This window comes from Squalius cephalus (assembly GCF_949319135.1).
Source record: "Squalius cephalus genome assembly, chromosome: 16".
In the NCBI taxonomy this organism is placed as follows: domain Eukaryota; kingdom Metazoa; phylum Chordata; class Actinopteri; order Cypriniformes; family Leuciscidae; genus Squalius; species Squalius cephalus.
In genome coordinates, this window is record NC_137137.1 from 29,136,307 (window position 1) to 29,158,576 (window position 22,270).

Genomic DNA, 22,270 nt, shown 5'->3' on the forward strand with positions numbered 1-22,270 from the left:
GTATGCGATTTAAAAAGCCCATTTCGAGTCTTGACAATGTCGACCAAATGCATAACATTAGCAAACTGTTACTGCGGTTATGGGATAGCTTACATTAACGTTACAGCACCTGTTATCGTTGACGTTAGCTCACTTTAAAGTTAATAAAACCTTTTCTACTTTACCTCTCTGGATCTTTAGGGAATCTATGAAATGCTAGTTGATTGGTTGTACACTGGTAGTTGTTGCAGTTGATGGCAGAACACTGTTTTTTTCTTTGTTTCCAATTATTTCCAGACATAATGTTAATGCTGTACAGTAGTTGTGCTAACGGTAAAGCCGTTGGTTCAGTCAAAAATGGCGGCCGCGCTACCGAAGCGCCACCTAGTGGCTGTTGTCAAAACTGCAACGGAGTTTCACCTCTTGTTACTTCTATACTCTTTGGTTAAGTGATATAGTGGTTTATTTGGTGATACAAACATGAAAATTGGCATGAGCAGTCTCTGATGGTCACTAGACAATAAGCCACCCACAGCTACTTGAAATTTCAAGATGGCGGCCATTTTTCAAGATGGCCACCACCTTAGTGGAGCAAGGCCATCTTGAAAAATGGCCGCCATCTTGAAATTTCAAGTGGCTCGGACAATTTTCTTGTCAAGTGACCCATGGAGACTGCTCATGCCAATTTTCACGCTTGTATCATAAACTGAACGATTCTGCCAAACATAAGCACTTAGCCACTCCACTAAGACAGGGTTTTGGAAATCTGGAAAATACTGTCAAGAGCCAGAAGAAAAAAAAATCACCATTTTATTAGTAATGTTATGTGAACAAACCCCTCTGTAAAAAAACGTCAGAATATAGATGGGAATGAAACTGAAAAGTTTAGTGTATGTAAGTGCTACATAAGTGGAGATTCCTGGCTCTGAAAGAAGGCTTATGGAAGCAAAATATCCCAAAATCTCAAAATAACCAGTGCATTTAAAAACAAAACGGATTTAGTCTATATAGTGTCTTGCCTTAAAGAGGTAGTTCACCCAAAAATGAATATTCTGTCATCATTTACCCTCATGTTATTTAATCCCATATGACTTTCTTTCTTCCATGAAACACAAAATGAAATATTTAGCAGAATGTCAAAGCTGCTGGTTTACAGATGAGAAAACAAACACACACACACACACACAAACCTGGTAGCAAACAATGCATGTGATACCAACCTCTGCCACAACAAACCGGCAAAAGCCCCCCAAAATAATAATAAAAACACTGAAAAGCATTTATGTGCTGTCATTTGCATTGCACTTGTATGCACATTCCAGATTTTTGGCTTTATCAGGACTTGTTCTCCATGTAGGGTTCTGCTGGCATGGTCCAGACACACAGTATCAGAGCAAAGACTGAGGTACAGAGAGGCCTGGTTCCAGTACAGCAGTGAGATGAGAGTGTTGGCGGCTGTATTCATGCAGTGGAGAAGAGCTCTGATCCAGGGTCAGCAGAAGAAGTGTACAATGGAGAGCCAGCTCATCATCTATCAGAGAAGAGCTTTTCATCGCTGGAGAGCCGCTGCCACAGAATGTAGAGCGATTCAAACATTTAACAACAGATTACTTCACAAGGTTTGAGTTTCAGTTCTTTAACTCATTTTCTATATTTTATCAGTCATTTGGCTGATTGATCTCATGTAATTTAAAAATGAGGTCTAGGAGATTGCAATGTATTGACCTATTTATTTATTTTATTATTCTTTTTTTCATCACTTGAAATAAAGCTAATATTAACTCAAATAAAATGTAAAAGTTAAAAAAATTTTTTTTTTTTTTTTTAGCTAGTTGCCAAGGCTTTCTTAATTTCATTTAGTTTAAGTGCTAAAATAACTCAAACTAAAAAAATTAAAGAAAAATCAATATGAAAAAAATTAAATAAAATCTAATTTAAAATAATAACAAAAAATATAATAGTATATCAATTATAATAAAATAACATTCATTGCATTCATATGCAAAAAAGAGGGTCTCTAATTAAAAATAATTCTAAATTATATTACAAATATTTTAAAAATGAAGTTAAAATTAATTTATTTATTATTATTATTATTTAAATAAAAAATAATCCAGAAAATTCAAGTCTAGACACCTTTATTTATATAGTGCTTTATACAATACAGATTGATTCAAAGCAATTTTACAGTGATAAACAGGGAAATAATGAGCAGTGATGCTTACTAAATTCAGTTCTGCTGTGAAGCAGCTCTAAATAGACAATAGTGTCATTATTCAGTTGAAATCAGTTCAGTGTTGATTCAGTTTGGTTCAATATCCGTGTAAAGTTCATCAATTATGGAATGAGTTCAATTCAGCTATAAAGAAGCTCTGGAGAAAACAGTGATGTCATCATCCAGCTCAATGCAGCTCTCATCCAATAGTGTCAGTGCAGTCAAATCAATGATATTGCTGAATATTAAGTGCTTTCATTTATTTTAATGTTGTGTATTTACTTCTCTTTACAGTGGTTCAAGCATTGGACACATAGCAGGGATTTGTTGAAAGTAGCAGATATGTTTTTTGTGAAGAAGGAAAGAAGTGAAGCCCGGTTAGCTCTAAGGACATGGTCACTATGGGCCAAAGGTAAACTGCTAGGCCTATTTGTACACCTTTGCCTTGCAGATACTATTAAATAATATAGAAATTATGGAAAGAAGTGATACAGGTGATTGAATAAGCTGTTTGGGTCAGTCACCTCATGCAAATATAATGTGAACTACAATATATAATATAATAATATTAAGCCACCCTTAAATATGTCTGAATGTCACAATATCAAACCATGTGACATCAAACAATAGATTAACTTATCAAAAATATTGTGACACTTTGTGGTTGTCAAATAGTAGCGGAAGATGTTTATAGTTAATGTGATGAACTTCACCTATGGTTGTACGTTTGTGTGAAACTGACTTCATATAGCCACTAAAAATCACCAAAACAACTCTAAAGTCATTGTAAAAATTACACAGAAATTAGTTAGTGCTGAGAAAAGTTCCTGTAGCTCTTGTTTGATATTTTGTATTTAATGCAATAACATATACACATTTTAAGTGTCCAAATGCTTTTCCCCCACCAGATCATAAAGCTCAGAGGCAGATGGGGGAGGCTGTGAGTCTCTGGCTAGAGGGAAGAGGAGTATCTAGAAGTTTCCATCATTGGGTCAGAGTGTACCAACAATACCAGAAAGCCTCCCAGCACAGACAGACACAGCTTTCACACAGGTAAAAACTATATTGGTTTTAAGTAAAAGATAAATAAAACAGACTCATACTAGCGCACACACAACAATAACAAATTCACATTGGCTACACAAAATCCTAAAAACTCAAGAAGATTGCCACAGTAATATGATACATTTAGAGCTAGATTGTGAAACATAGTGTGAAGACAAACAAAGCGTTTTCTGTTTGTATTGTTTGAGAAATGAGCTGTGACTGTTTTTGAATATTGGTAATTAGTATCTGGCTAATAATTAGTGATATTTTCATGAGCCATATCAGAGCTGTGGAGAGAAGAGTCCATGGACTGATCCATCTGTACTGGACCTGTTGGAAAAACCAAACTGAAGCATCATTGCTGTATACACAACAAGTAAGTGATCAACATGAATGAACATTAATTATTATGATTGCTTGACAAAATATGTCTGTTATTGAACTGCCAAGCAACCAGGGCCAGACCTTCCTATAGGCGACACAGGTGGCTGTCTGGGGCCCCAACTTTTAATCACCAAACAACAAATAACTGACAAAAAAACTATAATTTATTCATGTTGCGTATGGCATATCACATATAATGCAATAAAATGTGATTGCGAGATTCCTAAAAAGTTAAATTCAATTCAATTCAATTCCAATTTATTTGTATAGCGCTTTTCACAATACATATTGTTTCAAAGCAGCTTTACAGAAAGTGCATTTCAGAAATGTACATAGAAAAATAAAGTTAGTTAATCATGTATTAAAAGTCTGATGTATCATTTGAATTTTTACATTTGACATAATTTTAACATGATTTAAAAAAAAAAAAAAGATGCATGGATAATCAAGTAAATGTAAGTTGCTTCAGATCAGAAGGTGTTTATCTTGAAATATTGCTAAAAATCAGTAAAAAATGAACACACAAAAGACGCATTTACCTCAACCTGAAGAGGGACGTTTTTAGAATGACTAAAAAGCCTTGCTGCAGTGAGACTATGAAAGCGACTTGTGAGTAGATGAGTTTCCCTGTTTGGTGTGATGATATTTAACGTCCATGACAACTTCTGTAGTCCCATTTAGCCACTTGTTAGCAACCACCTTTTTCAAGCGAAGTAAAAACGTTTTTAAAGCTTTTTGCTGATGTGTTATATCATAGGATAAATGTGAAAATATCTTGAGCTTCTGTTAGTATTTTAGACATTTAACCGAAAACCCATAAAAAAGGCTAAAATGCCAGAAACCGGAGATGCTAAAATGCTAGAAACCGGAGATGCTAAAATGCTAACTCATTAGCAGGGATTTGGCCTAAACATACGCCATCCCTGCAGCATTTTACATTTTAACTTAATGTTGAAAAAATTGGGCATGTTACTTGTCAACAAACTATGTACAGTGTGCTTAGTTTTAGTGATTTATTTTTCAGTGCAATTGTCACGTTTGTAGTGGCTAGTTCTAATATTGTCAGTATTGGTGGGGCCCATTTTCTTGCCCAGGGCCCACAAGCCCCTGCAAGCAACTAGCAAGAACACAAGCCACTAACAACCAGAGTCTCTTTGTTTTTACTGTATTTTGAGAACATTACCATGACAAAGATTTTTTTTTTTTTACTTTATCCTTGTCTTTATGGTGCAGTATGAGCGCTCTGTGCTGCAAAAAGCCTGGCTTACCTGGAGAAAGAGACACATCAGGAATAGAGTGTCTGCTGATCACTCAGCCAACTTTAACAACATGCTATTGGCCCAGGTAAAGCAGACACAGTCCACAACTCTTTGAAATCTCACCATATTTGCCCAAGATAAACAGGGTCACTATACACTTAGTATCTCTAATAGGTCACTGTAATCTGGTCTGTGCTTAATCAACCCAGTGTGTCTATGAATAAACTCATAAACATTGACTTTCACCCTTATCGTTCACACCGTCTTATCAGTGTGTAGCGATGTGGAGCAAAATTTGAGCTTTTAGATGGAGAAATGGGTCATAGAGACTCAATGCAGAGCTTATCTTTTAAGGCTCCCTTGAGAAAAAGAAGTGTGTTTAACTGTATTGAATATCCACAAGTAGTGTACTTTAAATCTTAAAAATATGTATATTTTTGAGAACTGTACTTAGATCCTGAAATAAAAGACCACTGAAGTGTACTTAAAGAGAGTGGCCTTTCATGATTGTTTTGTAAAACGCATATATACATTTACATATGTACATATACATGTACAATTTATAGTTTGGCTAGATATGTGGAAAAGGCGTGGAAACTTAGGCAAAGGAATTTATATCCTGACCTAAATTGACAGTGTTTTGTTTGTTTATATTGTGAAAATGATGGTAATTAACTCTGTATGATGGTCATCTTCCTATGTACTTTGTATGATGGTCATCTTTCTATGTTATGTCTGTTTTATGTCAATAGTGTCTTTTAAGCCTATTTGGGCTGGGCACGTAAGTGCAAGACACTTTAATAAAAAATTCAATTCAATTCAATTCATGTACACTTTTAAAAAGTGCACTTTGCAATAATGTCAATAATGTCAATGTCAATTGAAAGTCCTTAAAGTACATTTTAAATCATTGTATTTTAATAATCTTTTTGTCATGCTTCAAAGAAGTACACTTATTTTGATGTGTTGACTAACATACTAAAGCAACATGTAAGTACTTAATTTTAACCATAGTGTACTGTTCAAAATTACATTTAAAGTTGTACTAAATTGCAACTTTAGCATTACAAATGTGTAATTACAAACACATTTAAGTACTTGATATACAAGTTTCAATAGAAATGTCATTCAGGTTTATTTAAGTTACAATAAATGCTTGTCAATACAGTTGGTAGTACACTTTAACCAAATTTAAAAGACAATATACTTTTAAACCTACTTTAGTCAAACTTGAGAGTGCCTTAGCCTACTTATTGCATTTAATATAAATTAAAATTGCAAATAACTTGCAATTAAGTGCCTGAAAACATTACATTTAGATCATCTTTAATTAAATCCTTTTAAAGAATATTATTTCCATAAAGCATGCTCTTTTTTAAAAGCATGCTTAATATACATAGTAAAAGTATGATATTTTAACTAAAGCAACATTTAGGCCATTAAAATATAATGTGATTTATGGATGCATGAAAATTGGGTGATGAAAAACGAACAAGTAAGACTTACATAATAATGTAATTAAATTCAGTATTCTGTTAAGTATATCAGTGAAGGGAACACATGGCACACAAATGACACCATTCCCTAAGATTAACCCATACAAACAACTCGGATTGATAATAATGTTTTTTTTTCCTACTCTGTTTTATTGGTAGGTGTTGCAAGTGTGGTGGCAGCGAGCCCATGGATCAGCCTTTGAGCCCTAACCAGTTCTGTTTGTTTACAAGCAGAGTATTAAAAGATGGAAACCAGCCAGTACAGATCATAGCAGACTGCAGTAACTCCAGACATCACCACAACACCTCCAAAATAATTCAGTAACAGTTTAATGTGATCATGAACAAGTGGATCTCTGAGCCGGTGTCAGTGAGTGGAGGTATATATATCCATATAAAAATTATGTATATCAATTTTTTTTTTTTTTTTTTTTTAAGGAAAAAACTGTTAAATATGTAATTTTAGTGATCAAAGATGAGTTTTAAGGGATAAAATGATTGACTATAGGGGGACTTTAAGTATATGCACTACTTCCGGATAACTGAAGTGCATTAAAGGTGTTGTATGTAAGTTTTTGACTGTACTAAAGCAAAAAAAAAAAAAAAAATACCATAATATGTTTGCAGATATTTAGGAAACATGCTGAGTTCACAGACTCTTTTCTCTGAAAAACACAATTCTACAGCCAGTTATTTTACATTGAAATGTGCGTTCCATGTGATATCGCACGCTGCCAATTTACCCAATAGTATGTCACCACCACAGGTTGCCAGTTGGCCGAAAAACAGCATATTGCAGCCATGGAAGCCAGCGAACAAACTGGGTCAAAGATCGCAGATTCTACCCGACCTAAAAAGCCTCCGCACCCATCTCAATTTTTCTATGAACGTGAGCATATTAAAACGTGATATCAACTCATCATAAATCAACTCATCAACTTACAAAGATACCCCTTTTCCACCAAAAAAGAACTGGTTCGGAACTGGTGCTGGTTCAAAGTTGGTTCAACTTGCGAACCTTCTCAGAACCTGTTTGTTTTTCCACTGACTAGAGAGCCCAGCAAACGACGTCGTTACGTCACTGTGTACGTTACCATATGTCTTAGCTTTCCCAACTTCAAGCATAACAGTTACAATGTTGGACTACATCGTCTTTCTGCAAATGTTTCTCCTGGCTTTGCGATGCTATATTGGGGTCAGAAGAAGACGTTTAGAACACATTTGTGCTGCTCTTCTGGATTACTATAGACGGAGGTTACGTTCGAGAAGAAGTTCGTCAATAACCCCGCCCCCAGCCCCCGACGTAAGCATGACGTGGTAAAAGAACGGTTCTAGTCCAGCAAAGAGTTGGTGCCACTTTGGAACCAATTTCCCTGGCCGAGAACCGGTTCTTTGGCTGTCGAAACACAAAGAACTGGTTCGCGAGTAGGCACCGGCTCCGAACCGGCACCAGCACTGCCTTGGTGGAAAAGGGGTAACAGTGTGCAAGTCTTCTCGCCTTTCATTGTCAATTGCGCTGGTTCCTTTTGCATGTCCTCAATCTGGCAACGAGTCGAGCGTCGAGTCTGAGCAGGAGGGGGCGGGGGAAATAACTCTCCAATATTTTGAATTTGGACTGCAGTACCCATTTCAACCACTGTCAATCTCACATACTGCACCTTTAGGTACAAAATTAGTTGTTCCAATTTAACAGACTTTAAGTATACCAAAAGTACAATTGCAGGTTATATATATATATTAAGTACATAAATATGTAAATGTATTTGTAGTATACTTAGCATAAAATAAATGTATTTCAAATACATTTTAGTATATTTATTTTTTACTAGGGTATACTTTGATCTAAAGCCAAACAGGGTTTTTCCCCCCAGACCTATTGTATTATCCACCAAGTCCACATCATCTGAAAGTAACATGACACCTCTCCTTAAAAAAACTGCATGATTCGAGATGATATTCATCTCTGTAGCACAAACAGTGCGTAAAAAAAGTAAAAATTGGTTTGTTAGTGACTGCAAGAACCCATATAGCACATTAGCATCACTCTTTCAGCTACTGTTAGACATTTAAAACGTTTAAAAAAAACCCTCTGTAATTCATTCAGTGTAAGAGCAGTAGGTGGTGATTAATTCTAACTAATAGTGACACAGTTCACTAAACGTTCTCATTAAAACATTTTCAAGTACTTTGACATTCTGCCTGGTCAGTGCGCTTCACTCTGATATTAGTGTGCAGGTGTTGATAGATATTTCCAGAAGAAACAGTGTTCCCAGAACTTTCAAGAGAAATGCCAGTGGTTCAGAGGGTTCACTTATGTAACGGCCCTATAATGACAATATAGAATGAGTGTCAGGTTACTGACTCCTCCTCCTCTCCTCATGTGGAAGGAGCACTCAGTGGAAGGACCTAGAGTCTTTCATTTTCTCATGGGTTTTTAGAAAATGGCACTTAGCTTGCCAAGTTACTACTACAAATTACTAATCAATTTGTATATACTTCATCTATTTAAATCAAGTATTGATGTAGAATACTTTCATGCCTTCTTTGTCCAATACAACTTTTTAAACTTAAAAGGAGTAATCAGTTTCTATTGTAGGAAACTTTTTCTTCTTCAAAGCAAGACCAGGAGACGTTGGGATCACGTTCAAACAGAAGTTATTCTTTATTGAATGTGGCTGCAATTCGTCCAACATAATCTAAAGTACATAACTGTTCGTGGTGTCTTATAGGCATTTTAGGAGGAGGGACTTTTGAAGGTGGAGACAAATTCAAACAAAGCATGTAACAGGTTTAGGTAACACCCTAGACTGAGGGTCTGGCCAATCCTAATTCAATCAGCATAAAGCTCCAAGAGCCATTTGGGATCCGAAATCCATTTGCAGAACAAAAGGTGAGATTCTCAGTGAATCATTTGTGTGCTAATCCCATCAGTCTGAGTGAAACTGGGGCTCCAAGAGCTATTAAAGACAATAAGGAGAGAACAGGAATTGCAACTTTGCTGAGATCTTAACTGCATACTGTACAAGCAACTAACTCTAAATCAAATCCTAACCCTAAAGTAGGGTCATTAATATTACTCAGTACTTTATTGCATAATTACACTGTAACAAGGACACCTTAAAATAAAAGGTTACACTTTATTTTAAGGTGTCATTGTTACAGTGTAATTATATATTTAAGTATTGAGTCATATTAATTTACTACATGTTAGGGGTTACTATAGGGTTAGGGTAGGATTATGATTTGGTTGAGGATTAGTTGCATGTAGTTTTTGCATAATTTACTGTTATTGCTATGAACAAGGACATATAAGGAGTATGTAACAAGGACACTGTAAAATAGTGTTACCAAATAAAGTGTAACCGATATTTGCTTTAGAATTTTCCATGATTTTATTTACTTTATTATTTTCCATGATATTTACAGGCCTGCAAATCACTTTAAAAATAACCTGATGTTTCCAGGTTTTCTATGAAAGTGGAAAACCTGTTGCAAAACATAACACTGTAATTAGTCATTACTCATGGTTGATTGTTCATTTTAAAATATTAGGAAGTTTTGAGAAGGCATCTTTAATTGGAAATATTTATTGTAGAATACAAGTGTAACAGCTTGAAAAACTCTTTATCAATGTCAAGAGTCTTTAAAACTTAAAAATGTTTGAATATGGATACTAGCTTAAAAACACCACACGGTTTAACTGATTTTTACACGTATACAGAGAAAACGAGACATTCAAAATGCAAACTGCACCAATGAGAAATGCTGAAAATAAAATGCACATAAAAAATGAACATGTCTAATAACTATGTTTAAGCAATGACATTTGCACATGCTTACTCAAGCAAAACCGAGGTCAAGTTCATACTGTTCAACTGTTGGCTTCCTTCCAACAACTGTCATGTTTCATCATCTGACTATGAGATAAGACAATGCACGTGAATTTGAATGTGCGCATGCCTTCATGTTTAACATAACATCTGCTGATGGCAGCGCACCCAATCCTTCATCCTCTTCCAAATCTTCACCATTATCAATCGTCCCAACAGTGGCATGGACTTTGAAATATAGGTGAACTCCAAAAATAAAACATGTGAATCACAGGCAAACATTCTCAGTGATAATGTCAAACTTGGACAAGTTTGCACAGGTGGAGGAGCGCAAGTTTATTGAGTTTTCTTTTGGCAGCACAGAAATGATCATACTTCTCAAATGGTAAAAAAAGAAGGCCAAATAGGGGGGAAAAGATTCAAAGTGATTCACAAATCAATACTGTCACAAACCAGTTACTCCACTAGTATCAATTCACACATGACGGTAGAAGACTAAAAGAGGGAATCTCACAATTGAGAATAGATTTTTTTTCTTCATTATATTCATTACAACTATACGGAGACCTGCATATGACAAGTAGACAAAAATATAGGCCTATATATTGTGGCCACGAATTAAGACCTCATCCTATCATTTTAGGAAATCGTGGCCCCACGTTTTAAGTCAATTGTGCATACGATATAATAATCCGTTCCCTCGATTTAGTAAATTGTGGCCATGTTGTACAAATTTGTTCCCTCGAGTGAACGAATTAGTAAAACATGCTGACATGTTAGTAAGTCATGTGAACGAATTGTACATTCGTGGCCACGATATATATATATATATATATATATATATATATATATTTTTTTTTTTTTTTTTGTCCACATGTCATATGTAAGGCTCTGTACATTTAAACGTTCACTCCCAATTCTCATTATCGTAATATGACAAAAATTCTATACAATTTCAATTGTAAATTATTTATATATCATGGTTGTAATTTTGTACTACTGTAATGAATATCAAAAGAATAACATCCAAATGCAATATGGTAATTATTATTTAGAGTAAAAATCTGCTTAATTGTCATTGAAAAAATCTTTAGTGATAGGTCACCCAAAAATGATCAGCACGTCGTTCCAAACGCATGACTTTCATTCATCAACAAATTTTGATTATCGTTTTTGTCCATCCATTGGAAGTTCACGCAACCAAAATGTTCAAACTTCAAAAAGTACTGTACATAAAGACATCAAAGTTTTAATCTGAGTCTTATGAAGAGGCATGATCGCTTTATATGATGAACTGATTTAACTTAGGCATTTATTTAGGCAAAAACATTGATCAACTTATATACATATAGCACATCAAATTTGGTCAATGGCCATACTTCATGCATGAGAACAAACCTCATTGTTTTGCTGAAGATCAAATGTGCTTGCTTGACGTACGAACAAACTTCACTGGTTCTCGTGCATCAAACATAAACATTTGAGCTTCTGTTGACCATATTTGATGTGTGCTCAGTGTATGCATGTTGATCAAATGCTTATATGTGAATAAAAGCCTAAATTAGATCTGTTTAAAATATAAAGTGATTGTATCTCATCCTTATGAATTACTTTGCATCTTAACGTACATTTCAAAGCTTGAAAATTATGGTTGCTTGGACTTTTAATGGATGGACAAAAATGAAGATGAGCTAAAATCTTATGGTTGTTTTTTTTTTTGGGGGGGGGGGGGGGGGGGGGGGTCGTTTTTTGTCTTGAATTCAGAGAGAAAAATAACCTGTTTGACATAGGATCCACCTATAAAGTCTAAGTGAAATACCGTAGCCAAATACTGTATTTGTGTCCACACATTTGACCTGACTTACAAGAGTTAATTTCATATATTGAACATATGCAGTATCCAAAACAATTCATAAATAGTTAAAAATATAAGAAAATGGCACTCAAAACAGCCAACTAGTCCCTTTAAAGATTAAGGCAAATCATCTTGTGTAGTGCTACATTTGCACAAAAAAAATTCCTATATATTGACTGTGATGACAAATTAAACTCTGAAAATGACTAAAAATACTGTCATTACAGTAAAGTACTCTGTGTGTGCGTTGTGAGGTCTTTGGATCAGATAGCAGCGCATGCAGACTTTTTGAGTTCTGTGGTGCTACAATTCACTTCCCTCGTCCTGAGTTACTTGAGGGGAGTCCAGAAGCACAAACATGTCTTCAATCACTTGCCACAGGCAGCTGTCTAGCGGGAAGTCGTTGTCCACGAGGTTGACGAGGTAATAGTTGTCGTGGATGTACTTAATGATCATGCGTGAGGGCGATTCGTCCTCGTACAACTTTGCCCATTGTTCGATCCACAGTGCGAAAGCCTCGTCCTGCGGGAACAGAAAGAATTGAGCTCAGTTCTAGTCTATTTTATCTTTTACTACAGCACATAATCACTCTTATCATTGAGACAATAACAGTGAGTGTGCCTGTAAGCGTGCCAAGGTTGTCTAAACTGGGACAGTGTGAGAATGTAAGGTCAATGAGGGGTTCGGAAGCGTCACACATGGATGAGCAAGCCGATTAAACACCTCATTTAGGGCATCGGTTTGAAAACAAAGTGACATTTTCATTGTTAGGTGGTTGCTAGGGTGTTCAAGATGATTACTAGGTCGACGAATCATCACCTTCCAAAACATAAAGCTGACTGGATCCACCACGGTGGGCTGAACGATCTCTCTGCCTGGGAATATCCCCCATGTCACAGCGTTGGGCTGCATGTCAGGGGCATTTGTGATATTCCTACCCTAAAAAGAGGAGAAAACATTTCAAATTGACAATATTAAAACCTGGAGATTATATAATGTAATCTGGTTCTTGTTTTACCTGAACGTTGACAATATGGTAGTTCACACGAGGTTCATATTTCTTCAGCACTTGCAGAAGTGCAGTAACATTTTCACTTGATGTGAAAAACTCCAAATATGCCTGTTGATTTCAAGAGGTAAAAATAAACATGCTGAAAGAACTGTTTCCAAAAGTCAGCCAATTCCAAAAGCAACCTAAAATAAAATGAAAACCCAAAATAAACCCACAAATCACCAAGTGCACAGTTCCCACAGTATTACAAGCATAACTAGACCTGGTAAACCATGAATTTGTACTTGGAATATATTTAATTGATTTTACTTTGATATTTACTGTTATCATTTTAATTTTAATTACAGTTTTAGTAGTTTTGTTGTGTTTTTATCTTTTTTTTTAATATGCATAACTTTTATCAAGGTTTAATTAATTATTATATATTTAAGGCTGTCAATGTTAACGCGTAAATGCATGCGATTAATAAAAAATCCTTAAATAACGCAAATAGATTAATGAAGCATGATGAATTACATCATTAACGTATGTATGTCACGCAGTTAGATGATCTTGGAATTCTGGAGTTTATCAAACTGAGCATCTACAATGGCGCAAGCACCTGTAACCCTGGTGGGGGGAAATTTCTATACCAACCTCTTAACCCAACTTCGCTTCTCTGTTTGAAATCAGATCATTTTAAGCTTCTAATCTCCGGGAAAGTTTTCAGTCCAATAACCCAGTTAAGCGAATGCATACAATCAGTCCAAAACAGCGCTAATATAAAGAAAACTAGACTTAAGGCTGATTTATACTTCTGCGTCGGACCTACGCCGGGGCCTCTACGCTATAGACTACGCGTTGGTTTTCATTTATACTTCATTTATCCAACAACCTCCACCAGCAGCTGAGCGATCCCGTGGCTCCGCCTCCGAACTCTGATCATCTCGGACCCGTCAACCTGGTGGCTCCGCCCTGGCTCCTCCCACCTTCGGCTCCACCAGACCCCCTCGGCCTCTCGACTCAACCGGGTTCCCTCGTCCCAGTGGCTCCCCACTGGTCAGTCGTCACACCACCTCCGCCATGGACTTGAGGATCTCCGTTCCTCCACCCCTATGGCTGCAGCGGCTGCTCCTTCCCTTCAGACTTGCTTCGGTCCGCGGTCACACGGCATTGTCTCAGTCCTCGGGTACTCTGGCTTCTCCTCCGGCGGTCATCGTCACAACTTTGCCTGGGACTCCAATGCCAGCGATGACACTCTGTTATATTGGCTCTCTATCTATGCCCTGGGATCCATTGGCTCCGCCACCGTTGGTCTTTCCCCAAATGTCAAAATTCATATGACCTCGTCTGCACCATGGGCTGTCGTCACTACCAGGCTCTGGGTCCGTGCCATCAGCCGTCCACCACCGACGCTGCCAGGGGATTGTCGTCTTCCCATCCTGTCCCCACACCTTCGTTCATCTCCAAAACCCCCTCCATCCCTGCCTCACCTCATCTGCTTTCACGGAGCTTTCACACGCCTTGTCGGAGGAGGGTGTACTGTCACTGTTATGTTAAGTTTATTTCAGTTTTCATGGACTTTTTCATTTGTCAGATGTGTTCCTTTGTTTAGATTCCCGCCACTCTTTAGTTTCTATGGTTGCTGTTATTAGTTTGGTTCAGCTGTGTTCACCTCGTTACCTTTATTATATAAGTTCCTATGTGTTCCCTTTGAGTTGGTCCGGTCACGTTTCGGTTAAGTGTGTGTGTCTCCTGCTACCTGTTTGGATTTGTATATTAAACCTTGTATTGGAACTTTATTCATCTTCGTCTTCATCAGTCTGCCGACGCACACGCGTTACACACAAGTCACACAGACTACATTTATGGTAATTTTTTCGAGCTCAACAAATCTATTACCTTTTCTCCTTTCATTTTATGGAAAAGAGCAGCTAACTCATTCTTGAAAATATCTTATTTTACATTCCACACTGTTGAATAGTGTTTTGCTGACCTTTTGAAAGACGTATCCCCCTGGAGGGCCCCAGCCTACAATGGGGTCGGATGAGGCTTTACCGTTAATGTTGGGTTGAGAGTTAATGGTGAGAACACCCCTGCGGTTCACCTTCTCCAACTCATCCTTCAACAGGTTGGTCTCTGGAGCCAGAGGGTCGTCGTTCCACGGCAGACACATGATCTACAAAAAACATTTAAGATATTAATATTACATGCAATATTGTAGTAGTATTTATTTATAACTTGTAGCATATTTAGGACACATACATAACTCAATTGATGACATGAGTGGGCACTATGAACAAAATCTTACATCACAGAAACTGTAAATCAGTCGGTTCAGACATTTTTTGTGTTGGTATTTCAACCAAAAAAGTGATTTATACATTAAGAAACATATGGAAATGCCTCCTTTTCTTTCTCCTTTCTCCTCTTTTTCCTTGCTTCACATTGTGTAAAACAAAATACTCAAAAATCGAAAATTATAAAACACATGTTCTGTCTGTAGCTTTGTTTGCTGATAAGTACTTGTTGAATTCTATATTCATAAGAAAAGTGTGCCTAGTTGTGATATTATTTGGCAACCACAAACAATTACATTTCCTTTGTGTCGTTCCAATTAATAACAAGTTCTTGCTCATCTTGACTTGTTCAGAACACACTGTGCTCTGCATTTGTGTACTACTCTGTGTTCCTTCACATAAACCAGTCATACCCACACAAATACATCTACCACAGTATAGCAGAACTCTACTGGTACTTTTACCATCATACTGACCAGCCGTACATGGTTGTATACTGATCCTGGCTGTACCACTCTACCTTGTGTCCATTGCAATTGGTTTGCCCCGTGATGTAGTTGGTGAAGACTTCATAAACACTCTCCTCGCTCATTAGTTCCTCACCCCACATCTGCAGAAGGGCCTCTTTAGGAGACTTACTCTTCAGGTAGAACAGGTAGTAGTCTGTCAGCTCGCCAAAGGCTGGTGAGGAGGAGTTACCCCTGATGGCGACACGTTAATTAACATTTTTGGTCTTTGATCTTGAACGATCTACATAAAGCCCAGAAATGAGGGAGGAAACATTTTATGTACCATCTTCCGTTGGGGAAATCATCCCAGTCCTGTGTTCTGTAGATGTAGCTTTTGGGTCGGGAAGCCCAGAATATTGGCCTGACGTCTTCTTCCTTACGCTTTGGATGGGCGCTGATGGCCCAGGGCAGAGGTCGCCTAAAGTTCACATAATATCAATGTAAATAGGTGAACCTCATAAAAACGGTCAGAAATATGTCTTTATTTTACCCCCAAATTAAAAGAAAAAAATATGAAATTATATATAGTATATAAGTCTCTTTACTTTGAGTCTCATCTAAAGTGAAGGTATTTTTTCCATGTTTTTCCATGTTTTGTCCTAACCAGTGCCGGCTATACACAACAATTCTATGTGAATGTGTACATTTTTCTTCCTTGAATCATGATTTTTTTTTTTTTTCAAACAGCGATCACGATCCTCCCACAATTCTGTACTGACAACTAAACAAAATAACATGTAATTTACTCTAAAAAATATGAATTGCTGCAGTTTATTTAAAATGTTTAATGAATCTGAATGAATTATAAAAAAAAATAAAAATCGAATGATTCAATGACTCAAAAGTACATCACTTTCATTACTCATTGAATCAGCATTTTTGGAACTAATCTCTTGAATGAATGATTCAAAGACAAATCACAATGTAATCAACATAATCGTTATTTGAAGCGTCATGTTGCTTTCAAAAGGTAATTTACTCTATTTTGATTGCTTCAGTGGACATCAGTGTTTATATCCGAACTATAAACTTTTATTCCATTTCTTCTGTTATAATATGAATATTTGTAGCATAGAAATAACAATACTGTGTGGTTGAAAAGGACTGTTTGTGAAGCTGTTTCATACATGACAACTGCTTTCTCTGGGTCAGCGGCAGCGGCGATGCAGATTTGATTGTTCCTGTGTGATTTTATCAAAGGTTTAATACACACAGGCAAATTGTTGACATTAAGGAATGAGATTGCATGGGTGTTTGAATCGAGATTGCGTTCTTTTAGTAATTAATCGTTCAGCTCTATGCCAAATACAGTTTAACTTCCAGGAAAAAATATGCATAATGCAGGACTTTTTATTATAAGCAAACCGTCATACACTGGGACTCTTATCTTGAAATGCCTATTCTTTACTACTTTTAGCTGCTCTTTCAAAAAGATTTAGATAGAATATGCAATCTACGTAAAGTAAACGCTTTGCATAAATGTGCAGTATTTATTGCTTGAAAACTGCTGTAAAAACAAAAGCCTTTTTGAAAAGGCCTTTTTCAAAAGCCTTTTTGAAACAAAAACTGTTTCAATGTGAAACAGTGCTGCATTTTCCTATGAACATGCAGCACTCATATTTATTTAATTAAATAATGCCTTTTGAAGTTTAATAATCCCATCAGGCCTTATCGCAATTCCTGTTTTCCCGTCCCCATATAAGACCTAAAATGATACTTTTGTTATACCATTTAAGATATTTAAGACTTTTTATGGCCTTGAATATGATTAAACTGGATCCTGATTACACCTGCTGCTGTTATATAAAATCAATACAGCACTCAAGTCCATCACAATCCATAATCACCTGAGAGCCATTATCGCCTTCAGCATTTGCTGTACTATCACCAAAACACAATTGGTTGAAGTGAATGAAAAAAGGGGGAAAAAAAACAGGAGCAGTTTCTCAGAATTAAAGTACATTTCAAAGCCACTCACCGTGGATCCTCTACCCATAAGCCCAGCTGTCTGAGCACTTCCATGGTGGCCACCTCTCTGTTGAGTGTGTAAAAGTGCAGGCCTGGGACCTCTCCACTGGCCAGCAGAACCTTACACATCTCCACCGCCTGCTGGATGCCATAGTTCCGAATGGCGGCGTCGTTTTCTTTAATGGGCTCAATCACCTGCTTGATCTCCTCTGGCACTTCAAGTTTGGAGAGTTTGACCAGCTGACGGAGTGAGTGATAACCCTGTGCAAACAACGGACATTCCGATTTTAAAGAATGCACAAAAAAGCACGTTAAAAGTCCATACAAAGTCTTCTAAAGACCTATAATAGTTTTGTGTGAGAACTTTGACACTGAAATCTAAGATGTTATACCCTCCACAACATTTTATTGAAATCTGGTGATGTGATGAGCCTGAATAAACATTCAGACAACAAACATATGCATAAATCTAAAAATTGGCTTAAATTTCAGGATATTGTATGACTCCAGAAGATTTGAAATAGAGCATGCATGCCATATGGGTAATTTTATGGTTTGCTTACAAACAGTGTGAACATTCTTCAAAACATCTATACCCCCCCCCCCCCCCCCCCCCCCCCCCCCCCCCCCAATTATTTTGATGATCGATTAGTCTATCAAGTATTTTGATTATTTTACATGACAGGCGGTTAGAGATGAATGTAAACAGTGCATCGCATTCAATGCAAATTGACGTATTTTCCTAATCGATTACATCGACGCATCCCTAGTTCACACCATGTCATAATTACTAGAAGACAATCCAGACATTGTACTTTGAGCTGTTCATATCCTCTGACTCTAAATTAAACATTTCTAGGGCAACATTATTAATGCCAATAATGAATCTGTGTAATTTGAGTAATAATCCATAGACAAAACCATACAAACAAGTAAATGTCGTTAAGCAAATGCCTAATTAATAAACTTATTAAAAATAGTTTATTAAGCAGGACATTAGATAGTTGTTCAACTCTTTTCTACTTGCATTAAGCTGGATTGTATGTCTATTGTTTATTTTCAGATTATTCTCTTAACAAAAGTTAACAATTAACAAAAGTCTCTTATAGGAGTCATTAAACAGAAAAATTACAAAATAACTGCTTAACTACATTTTACTGCTGAAGCTGCTACGACAGAGTACAAGTCAGAGCTCTCCAATAATTCAGAGTTTACGATTTTTGATTACAAGTAACGTGACCATTTTTTTCCGTTCAGTTATTCTGACATGGCATGAACACACCTCAACAGAAGAATGAATAAATGACAGAAATGAGATTTTTAAGAGTCAAATGAGCTAGGTGAAGTACTTTAAAATATACAGAAAACATTACACAGTGGTGCTGCTGGCCTGATAACTTTTTTTTTATTGTACAAAAATGTGCTACAATAAATACATGAATCACATCATTGCATAAATTCAATTGGTCTTTTGCAATGATATGACATCATATGGCAGTTTATGCAGCAGTGTTTGGCTGATAAGAGAATTGGATGACTTCCACATCATCAAGGTGCAGTGATTGGTATGTTTATGTGTTCATGTACCTGAATAGGGAAGATTCCTGGGAGAATGGGGCAGGTGATGCCAATGGCCCGACAGTCTTTGGTAAATTTAAGGAAAGTTTCAGCCCTGAAAAAAAGCTGGGTGACGATGAAGTGAGCACCAGCATCAACCTTCTCCTTCAAGTGCCTGAGGTCATCTTCATAGCTCTCAGCCTCTGGGTGACCCGTGGGGTAACCTATCATTACATTTGAGAGGGGTTTGAGCTGGTGAATGTTAGAGTTCCATGCAAAAATCACAATGTACAAATGTACACAACTAGAACCAGAAATCTAGAAACTTGCTGCCAAAATACCATGTGTTGTTGTAAAGTATTCTGAGTGGTTGCTAGGTGGTTACTGGGTCAGGACCCTACTTCAATGTAAGCATATGGCACTTTATCGTCCACCAGGAGAACATCTGTGAACAATGGTAATTTGCCTAAGCAAACACCATTAATTGCTTGTCTGTCTAAAGCTCACCTGCAACACAGATATCAAAATAGTCATCGAATTCACAGCGAATGTGCTTGACCAGATCTGTGGCATAGTTGAAACCTCCATCTTCCTCCACCCAATCTTCCCCAATAGGATCTGCAAAAGAAGACAATTCGGGTCAAATCGGGTTCACTCTACCGAACATCCAAAACAATGCTGTGTGCAGGGCTACATGTGCTCGCTAAAATACTATTTTGACCAGCTGAGAACTCATGAAAAGCTTATAAAATGTGTAAAGGAGTCAAAACAGCGACAGGAATCCCTCCGTCACACACAACCGAAGATCTTCTGCGAGGAGACGTGGTTCTGACGCCTGTATCGAACTGTGATGAGCAACATCGCAACAGCAGTCTTGGTCCGCTGGTTTGGTGCACACCAGTATTCGGATGGCAGCGTTCACACTTATTCAAGTGAACTGCGCAAACAGAGCAATCGCACCAGGGTTTGTTTTAATCGGAACAACCATGGCGAGTGTGAACACACCCAAAAATTCTACAGCAGTACTACATGTATCCTTCAACGGGAAGGCAAACCCAGGATCACAGACAACCACAGTGAAAAAAAATGGCACATAAAAATGTGTTTGAACCTAGTCAGTGTTCATACCTCCTCTGAGGGCCATGATATTCTTTAGGCCTAGCCGCTTGGCCTTATTTAAATGGGCTGATATTTTCTCTTTCGTCTGATTACAGCATGTCAAATGCAGGACACTCTCCAGGCCGCAATAATTGACTGCTGTGCTTGCTATCATCATGGAAGACGTTTCTTTATCTGAGCCCGGATCTCCAGCGGGATGCCAAGTGATGTCAATGAAGAGAGGACCTCCAGAACCCATTCGGTCAAATCTAACAGAAATATAAGAAATATAATGATAATTTGGAAGGAAAAGATGATTGATTTTCAAATGTGTCACAATGGTATATATATGTCCATATGTAATGATGTGGACATGTTTTTTTGTGAGATTCACCCAATTACAAAAACATAAAAAGTAGATCAGCATTTTTTTTTGCTTTCCTACCTAGAGATAAGATTGACTGCTCCAGATGTTGTGCGTGGTGGGAAGAACTCTAGTGAGAACCAGTGGTCCCCAGACTCGATCCGCCGTTTCATCTTGTCCCGCAGCCGGTCAGTGCGGTCGGCGTCCAGTACAGGGGTTGAGCACCTGGAGCTCTCTTTGGAGCTCTCTCCACTGTTACTGGCCCCGCTAGAGTCGCTCTTAGAGGACTGCCAACCTATGTCAGCTCTTTGGTTCACCATGTTTCCTGTACCAAGTGTTCATATGTTCAACTACATTGATGACACTGACTATGTTCAGAATGGAATACTAGCTGCACAACATTACAGTATTCTACTAATTAAAAAAATAACAAGTGAAACGGTATTCACTATCTTATAAATAAATCTTTAAACTGTATTATACATCATCCTGCAAATAAAAAAAATGTATTTTGTATTTTTTTTTATTACATTTTGTAAAAATGTCTTAACATTCGGCAGTCTGATCATATGAGTCAAGAGAGATGTGTAAAAAATTGCATATGTAATGACTTCAGTCGGGCCACTGTATTTTGGGATATACAGTATCCAGAACACTGTTCTGTGCACATGACTCTTGAATCTTTAAATTGTGTAAAATTATGTAACATTATTTCAGTAACATACGTAGTTGAAGAGATAAAAAAAAAACCACATTATCATTATTTAAATTTTTGATTTAAAGTTTACTACTCAAACATTTATTATTGACAGCTAAAATACTTAGTTCAATATGAAGGTGTTATCCGTATACGTTCAATGTCTTTCTCAAATATTTATGGCATATACGAGTCATACAAAATGACAGCAGGCAGATTTGTAGTAATTTCTCACGATCTCTCCTTTATCATAAACATGAATGGTTAGCAGTAACGTTACGTGAAGTTTGATAAAAAATTTTGATGATCCTTAGCTAACTTTAAGTTTTGCCCATTACAACGGGTCTCATTTGACATAAAAACAAGTTGCGTTTCATGGCATGATTTTAAAGCAGGCAATCAATGCAAGCAACAAACAGCGTTTTATATGACATAACTCATTTCAGAAATTATTTTTGCATCTTTTGGTATTGCCCATTGTGCGAGAGGGTGGTCTGGACATGCGGGTCCGCGCGACTGCAGCCTATAAATACTTAATACCGAAAGCGAAACAGTCATGCCGGCTCTGTAATCGTGTAAAGAAGTCTTTGCTTCATTACCTTCAACCTTTTCCCGATCCCCTTGGAGATATGAGAGGATAGTACAGTTCCAGTGCTCTGGCTCAATAGCGTGTGCGAACACAGCATGGACGACAAGAGGATGGTGTTATGGTACACCACGC

General features: G+C 37.1%; 2 protein-coding genes across 2 annotated transcripts in view; one reads left to right on the forward strand and one right to left on the reverse strand.

Annotated features, from left to right (window-relative positions):
* LOC307174116 (uncharacterized protein) overlaps positions 1 to 6,971 on the forward strand; it is a 31,213-nt gene extending 24,242 nt beyond the window's left edge. Inside the window, exons 18-23 of the mRNA XM_079897810.1 lie at positions 1,337 to 1,598; positions 2,489 to 2,606; positions 3,103 to 3,247; positions 3,527 to 3,617; positions 4,859 to 4,969; positions 6,540 to 6,971. Of these exons, the coding sequence (XP_079753936.1) occupies positions 1,337 to 1,598; positions 2,489 to 2,606; positions 3,103 to 3,247; positions 3,527 to 3,617; positions 4,859 to 4,969; positions 6,540 to 6,590 (778 nt within the window). The 3' untranslated portion in view covers positions 6,591 to 6,971. The remainder of the gene's footprint in view (positions 1 to 1,336; positions 1,599 to 2,488; positions 2,607 to 3,102; positions 3,248 to 3,526; positions 3,618 to 4,858; positions 4,970 to 6,539) is intronic.
* A 4,967-nt stretch (positions 6,972 to 11,938) lies between these two features.
* Positions 11,939 to 22,244, reverse strand: mthfr (methylenetetrahydrofolate reductase (NAD(P)H)). The gene is made up of 12 exons (XM_079897811.1): positions 22,149 to 22,244; positions 20,934 to 21,177; positions 20,519 to 20,757; positions 19,898 to 20,008; positions 19,421 to 19,614; positions 17,844 to 18,094; positions 16,149 to 16,283; positions 15,877 to 16,057; positions 15,053 to 15,235; positions 13,084 to 13,185; positions 12,885 to 13,004; positions 11,939 to 12,587 (listed from the first exon to the last, which is right to left on the reverse strand). Exons 2-12 carry the CDS (start codon positions 21,170 to 21,172, stop codon positions 12,369 to 12,371), a joined length of 1,974 nt encoding a protein of 657 aa, XP_079753937.1. The 5' UTR covers positions 21,173 to 21,177; positions 22,149 to 22,244; the 3' UTR covers positions 11,939 to 12,368.
* Positions 22,245 to 22,270: the final 26 nt, after the last annotated feature.

Excerpts from the sequence above, each read along its gene's own strand:
- mthfr (XM_079897811.1), bottom strand. The coding sequence starts at position 21,172 with ATGGTGAACCAAAGAGCTGACATAGGTTGGCAGTCCTCTAAGAGCGAC. Across the intron at positions 20,758-20,933 it reads GCAGTCAATCTTATCTCTAG|ATTTGACCGAATGGGTTCTG; the intron begins GTAGGAAAGCAA and ends TATTTCTGTTAG. Across the intron at positions 16,058-16,148 it reads GATTTCCCCAACGGAAGATG|GGGTAACTCCTCCTCACCAG; the intron begins GTACATAAAATG and ends TGTCGCCATCAG.